Source organism: Oratosquilla oratoria, chromosome 26 (assembly GCF_046742065.1).
Source record: "Oratosquilla oratoria isolate Oo_2021 chromosome 26, ASM4674206v1, whole genome shotgun sequence".
NCBI lineage: Eukaryota > Metazoa > Arthropoda > Malacostraca > Stomatopoda > Squillidae > Oratosquilla > Oratosquilla oratoria.
In genome coordinates, this window is record NC_134802.1 from 23,282,403 (window position 1) to 23,289,248 (window position 6,846).

Below are 6,846 nucleotides of genomic sequence, written 5' to 3' on the forward strand. Positions count from 1 at the left end.
GGATCAGACACACCTTACACAGCGGCCCTCATCAAAACGTGTCATTGTGTCGCTTTATTGGGTCCCTGAACACCTGCGTGTCACGTGTCATGTGGTGTTGTCGACACGCCTCCATTAAGGAGACGTCAGATCCGCCGGCCGCGCATTCTCTTCTCGAGATCGAGTCCCAACGCCTTCATTTCGGTGACGGACTTTGGAGACTTTATTCTGGCTGAAGACGACCGATTTCATTCAGCTGAAGGGCCCAACATCTTCCCCCCATAACAAACAAACCAGCAAACAAACAAGCAAATAGAAGGTTTTACAAGGAATGATAATAATAGATTTGGTTTGCAATTAATAAGGCAAAACGAATGTTTACGGAAAATCATTTATATCAAATAGTATACAGTGATGTTAGAGGCTAGACTGCACAGTAAGAAAAAAAAAAAAAAAGGGAAAAAGAGAAAGAAAAATAATCTTGGTTTAGCAAATAGTAAGCTACTTAGTCGAGACCAACTAAGCATTGCTGATGATCGTCTCCCTCAAACAAGGAGAGCCTTTCTTGCCCACAACATGTCCGAACCTTCTCGGCGGCCGGCCTGCCCCGCGAGCTCAGACGCTCTTCTCTCTTCTCTCTTTCTGGTCTCACTTCTCTCTTCTGTCTTCTCTTTCTTCTTTTCTGTCCCCTCTGTTCTCTCTTTCTGGTCTCATTTCTCTCTTCTGTCTTCTTTTTCTTCTGTTCTGTCCTCTCTTTTCTCTCTTTCTGGTCTCATTTCTCTCTTCTCTCTTCTCTTTCTTCTGTTCTGTCCTCTCTTTTCTCTCTTTCTGGTCTCATTTCTCTCTTCTGTCTTCTCTTTCTTCTGTTCTGTCCTCTCTTCTCTCTCTTTCTGTTCTCATTTCTCTCTTCTGTCTTCTGTTTCTTCTGTTCTGTCCTCTCTTCTCTCTCTTTCTGTTCTCATTTCTCTCTTCTGTCTTCTCTTTCTTCTGATCTGTCCTCTCTCTTCTCTCTTTCTGGTCTCATTTCTCTCTCCTGTCTTTTCTTTCTTCTGTTCTGTCCTCTCTTCTCTCTCTTTCTGTTCTCATTTCTCTCTTCTGTTTTCTCTTTCTTCTGCTCTGTCCTCTCTTTTCTCTCTTTCTGGTCTCATTTCTCTCTTCCGTCTTTTCTTTCTTCTGTTCTGTCCTCTCTTTTCTCTCTTCCTTCTTCTGTTATGTCCTCTCTTTTCTCTCTTCCTTCTTCTGTTTTCTCTTTTATCTTTTCCATTCTCTTTTCCCTCTTTTTTCTTCTCTCCTCTGTCCTCTTTCTCCTCTTTGCTGTCTTCTCTTTTCCTTTCTATCTTTTCTTTTCTCTCTCCTCTCTTCTCTTTTTCTTCTGCATCTCCTCATTTTTTCTTTCTCTTCTGTTTTCTCTCCCCTCTTCTCTTTTTCTTCACTCTCCTTTCTTCTCTTTTCACTCTTCTATTCTCCTTTCCCTTTTCTGTCTTCTCTCTTCTATCTACTCTCTTTTCTTATATTTTCTCTTTTCTCTCTTATGTCTTCTCTCTTATATTTACTCTCTCCTCTCTTCTGTATTTTCCTTTCTCTTCTCTCCTTTCTCTCTTTCCTCTTTTATGTCTTCTCTCTTATATTTTCACTCTACTGTTTTCTCTTTTGTATTCTATTTTCTCTCTTATGTCTCCCGTCTTTTATATTCTACCTTCTCTCTTCCTTTTTCTTTCTTCTATTCTCTTTTCTCTCTAATGTCTCCACTCTTCTATTTTCTCCCTCCTCTTTTTATCTTCCCTCTCTTTTTTTTCTCTCTTTTGGTCGTACCCTTACCTCCGCCGAGACTCATACATCAATGATGTGGACGCACAGGGATCTTTCGGAAGAAGGGAGGAGCGGGGGCGGAGGGGGAAGGGGGGGAGAGGAACGGAGGAGGGGGAAGGGGGGAGAGGAACGGCGGAGGGGGAAGGGGAGAGAGAAGGGGGAGCTAAAGAGCACACGTATGCACAGTAGCTCATACAAGCACCTTTATTCAGGGATGCCAATGTTGCGAAAAAAAACAATGGAGTGATTGATCTCACGGAAAGGTTGGTACTCCTGTCTACCTTCATGCATTTAATATGGCCAACGCAGGACGATTAATTTTATTCTATCTTATTTATCTATCTGTTTATTTATTTACTTATTTGTTTATTCATTTGTTCAAGGTTCGTCCTCTTTCTATTTTTTCAATTATTTTATCTATCTATTTATCAATTCATTTGTTTCATTCTATTTCATTTATCTATTTATTTAATTGTTTGTTTTTAGTCTATTCTATTTATTCATTTATCTATTTTCTTCACTTATCTATTTTATTCTATCTTATTTGTTTTCATTAATTTATTTATTCTAATGTTCTGTTCAACACATAGGAACCTCTGCCGACTTTGGCGTCTTCCTCAGAGGTAAAGCACCACAATCAGCCCAAAGTGCGCATCTGATAAATAATGTGTCCTTCGGCGGCAGCATCTGGTGCTTGAGGTGCAGGAGCAGGAGGAGGAGGAGGAGCAGCAGCAGCAGCAGCAGGCAACCCACCCCCGGCCCCCCAGGACTCTCACGCGTCCTCGTGTGTGACTGGGGTCCTTGTCTGCGAGGGGAGCAATCCACTGTGCAGCCCTTAACTCTCTTTCTCTCTTCCTCCCTCTCTACCCTTCTCTCTCTCTCTCTCTCCCTCCCTCTCTACCTCTCTCTCTCTCTCTCTCTCTCTCTCTCTCTCTCTCTCTCTCTCTCTCTCTCTCTCTCTCTCTCTCTCTCTCTCTCTACCCCTCTCTCTCTTTCTCCCTTCCTCCCTCCCTCCATCTCTCTCTCTCTCTCTGTCTCTCTCTCTCTCTCTCTCTCTCTCTCTCTACCCCCTCTCTCTCTTTCTCCCTCTCTCCCTCCCTCCTTCACTCCCTCCCTCTCCTCCCCTCTCTCTCTCTCTCTCTCTCTCTCTCTCTCTCTCTCTCTCTCTCTCTCTCTCTCTCTCTCTCTCTTTCTCTCTCTCTATCTCTCTCCTTCTCTCCCCTCTTCTATCTCTCTCTGTCTGTCTCTCTCTCGCAGTGCTAAGCCCCCGCCCACCCATGTCCCAGTGTCGCTCATTATAGTTATGGATTGCTGGGGATGTGGCTACTGTTTGGTACTACTGCTTGGTACTGCCATCGCCAATACCATATGCCATCTACTTTGGTGCTGCCATCGTCAGGGCCAATACAAGAGTCATGGTCAAGGCCAACGCTAACGTCAACGCAAATAACAACACCAATATCAACACATTGTACTAACACCAAAGCCAATATCTACGCCACCACCACTACTACAGCTACCATCACCTTCACCATTACCATCACCATCACCATCACTATCACCATCACCATCATCATCACCATCACCGTCACCATACCATCACCATCACCATCACCACCACCATCACCACTATCCTTATTACCATTACTTTTATTCTTGCTCATATTATCATTACTACTATTACCTTTACTATCACTAACCCTATCACTGTCACTGTTACCATTGCAGCTGTTACTATTGCTACTGCTCCTGCTGTTACTAATTGTCTTGTGCGTCCCACGGGCGACCACCAACGTTGACACACGAGTTAACTGACATAGCTGCTGCTGTCGCTCCGATGAATCATCGCTGGAGCAGCTTTCAACAGCTGCATCTGCTAATGGAGCTGCTGCAACTACAGCAAGAGCAACAGCAGTTAATTCTCGCAGTCCTCTTCTGCGCGAGGAACAAGTACCTCCTGCTTATGTTATCGCCGCGACCACCGATGCATATACACCCACGCGCGCGCGTGTGCACACACACGCACACACACACACACACACACACACACACACACACACACACACACACACACACACACACACACACACACACACACACACACACACACACACACACACACACACACACACACACACACACACACACACACACACACACACACACACACTATTGCACGGGGATTATATGCTCCGGGTAGATGGGTTTGGCAGTTCGTTATTGGTTGGCACCACCGGATTCTCTGTTCTCCTATTGGCTGGCGGGTGGCGGGCATCGGCCTTTTCTCACACAGTAGGATTTTTAAGTCTTCAAGGTGAGTATTCAATTTCGGGGATAATTCCTTAATGTGTAGAGTTTCTATAATTGGTAGTCGTCCACGGTCTTCACTGATAGCTAGAATTTCAATATTCTTTGCTAGATCTTCCCTACTTAGCCTCGCTTAATGAACATCGCTATGGTGATTCTTTGGGGCTCCTGAGGTTTAGGTGATTCGACAAATGACGGGAGACCTGCAAGGTAGTCATGCCAATATATGTAGCAGGTTGGGTTGCACAGTCCCTAAGTTTGCATATGTTCCTATATACAACGTGAGGTTTTTAAAGCTCATCGACAGCCTGCCTGGTGTTACGTCTCAGGATTTAGTTCGATAATTTCTTGTTCAGGTGATAATCTATGAAGTTAATTTTGAAGTTGGATTCAATGGGCTTAATGATTCTTCCCATAGTCTGTTGCATGATCCTCTCATCTTCTTTGTATGTAGTAGAGAAGAGCGGTTTATTGTAAATATTTATAATGTTTTCCATTGGTTGATCTGATTCATTTGCTGATTTACAATTTTGGTACAAATTATCCCTGATATTGTTGGTCACTCTATTCGTCTTTATTTCTAAATCCGTTGTTAATAAGGATCTGCGTTGTTCTTTCCATTTCTAGAAGTACATTCTTTAGCAATAAATACACACACACACACACACACACACACACACACACACACACACACACACACACACACACACACACACACACACACACACACACACACACACACACACACACACACACACACACACACACACACACACACACACACACACACACACACACACACACACACACACACACACACACACACACACACACATATATATATATATATATACATGTATATATATAAGAGAAGATTTGGAATCTGGGATCCATATTGGAAAACAGCAAACACCAGATTCAATTGAAGGGTTTATTTGCCCGACGTTTCGATTCCCGTCCAGGAATCGTCTTCAGGGGGTATAACGGTTACAAGAATGTGAACTCCTTATGAATCGCTGAAATGGTAAACCTGGGAAAGGTTCACCCTTTCAGTCAACTGTACAACGCATACAATACAATAATAAAATAGAATAAAATAACCTACAATAAAAATAATAAAATACATTGCAATGCCAATTACAGTAAAATAAAGATTACAATTTTGAACATAAAACAAACGAAGAAAAAGTGATCATATTGATCATATTGGTGACACATAGTAAACAACAACAGGACAAAGAGTAAATAGAAGTGCACCAAATGTCCGCACTGAAGAATCAGGAACAAACGACTAAATTAAAAACAAAAATGCACTACAAAATACAAATAGAAATAAAATTCATGGCTGTGAACAAAAACAAAAGTAGCAAAAAGACTCTAGCGTGACACAACGTGAATACATCAGAACATACAATAAGGACCAAATGTCCGAAACGAAATGTCAGGTGGGGGGGGGGTAAACGGCTAAATTACAGCCAAACAAATAAAACCAAACAAAATACAAAGAGTAAATGGCCGTGTGACAAAAAACATCAAAACGAAACCCAAAAGTAAAAGCAGAACATAATTCAAAGACGTAAAAGAAAGAAGGTGGACCAAATGTCCGCCGAAGAGGAAGTGGTGGACAAGCGGAAACAGGGGGGCTCAATAACAAATGACTACATTACAAGCAGCCAAATAAAAGCAAAGAAGAATGAACGTAGAAAAAGGGAAGCAAACTACAAATGTAAAGTCACGGGAAGGGTGGGGGGAGTCGAAGAGGTGCATTGGGAGAGATCGCTTACGAGAAAGGAAGTCAGCCAAAAGCCAACTGGTGAACAAAAGACAGGTCGAAAAGAAGCAACGGAGAAAAGAAACCAGGCCAGAGGAATTAGCCTGTGTTACTCCTCGTGCCTAGATAAATAGGGTTGAGGTCAATGCACCTGTTTATGCAGTTGCTCTTAGTTTCCCATGCTTCGAGGAAAAGTCTTTTCTTTTTATTATTTTCTTTATGTAGAGTTGTAACTCCATCCCAATCAATCATGTGTTGGTGTTCTGTAGTGTGTTTGTACAGGGCCGATTTCGGATCTTCTCGTCTAACTGCACGTTGGTGTTCCTGTACTCTAGTGGACAGTTTCTTTTGTGTTTCTCCTACGTAAACCGTGTCACAGTCCGTGCAGCTTATTTGGTAAACTACACCGGCCTGTTGAGTAGGTTCTTCGGTGTCTTTTACTTTGGTGAGATTTCTGTGTAAGGTGTTGCGGGGTTTGTGTGCTACTTGTATTCCTTTGTCACGTAAGACTCTAGCAGTGACCTCTGAAGCTCCTTTGATGTAGGGGATAGTGACTCGACGTGATATGTGGTCTCTGTTGTGGGGTCTCGGTGGGTCGTGTTTTTGTCCATTTCCGTATGGTACTGCTGGAATAGCCGTTGTTCCGGAAGACCTGTAAAAGGTGTTTTCTTTCGGCCTTCTTGGATTCCACAGAAGAACAGACTTTATCAGCTCTGTTCCATAAAGTCCTGATGACACTCCTTTTGTGGCAATCTGGATGGTAGCTATCAAAGTCCAACAGTCTATCAGTATGGGTGGGCTTTCTGTAGACACTTGTACCAAGGGTGTCACCATCACGCTTGACGCAGACGTCAAGGAACTGCAGTTGGAAATATTTCTCAAGTTCCATTGTGAATTGAATGGCCGATTCAACACTGTTGATGTAACTGAAGAAAGGCTCCACGTCATTGCTGTCCAAAATGGCGAACACATCATCAACG

At 42.9% G+C, this 6,846-nt stretch overlaps 1 protein-coding gene across 1 annotated transcript in view; it reads right to left on the minus strand.

Annotated features, from left to right (window-relative positions):
- Positions 1–3,163: 3,163 nt before the first annotated feature.
- LOC143039312 (uncharacterized) overlaps positions 3,164–6,846 on the minus strand; it is a 4,663-nt gene continuing 980 nt past the window's right edge. The window contains exons 1-3 of the mRNA XM_076209190.1: positions 6,686–6,846; positions 3,473–3,676; positions 3,164–3,219 (exon numbers count right to left, since the gene is read on the minus strand). The exon at positions 6,686–6,846 is cut by the window's right edge and continues 980 nt beyond it. Of these exons, the coding sequence (XP_076065305.1) occupies positions 3,164–3,219; positions 3,473–3,676; positions 6,686–6,846 (421 nt within the window). The remainder of the gene's footprint in view (positions 3,220–3,472; positions 3,677–6,685) is intronic.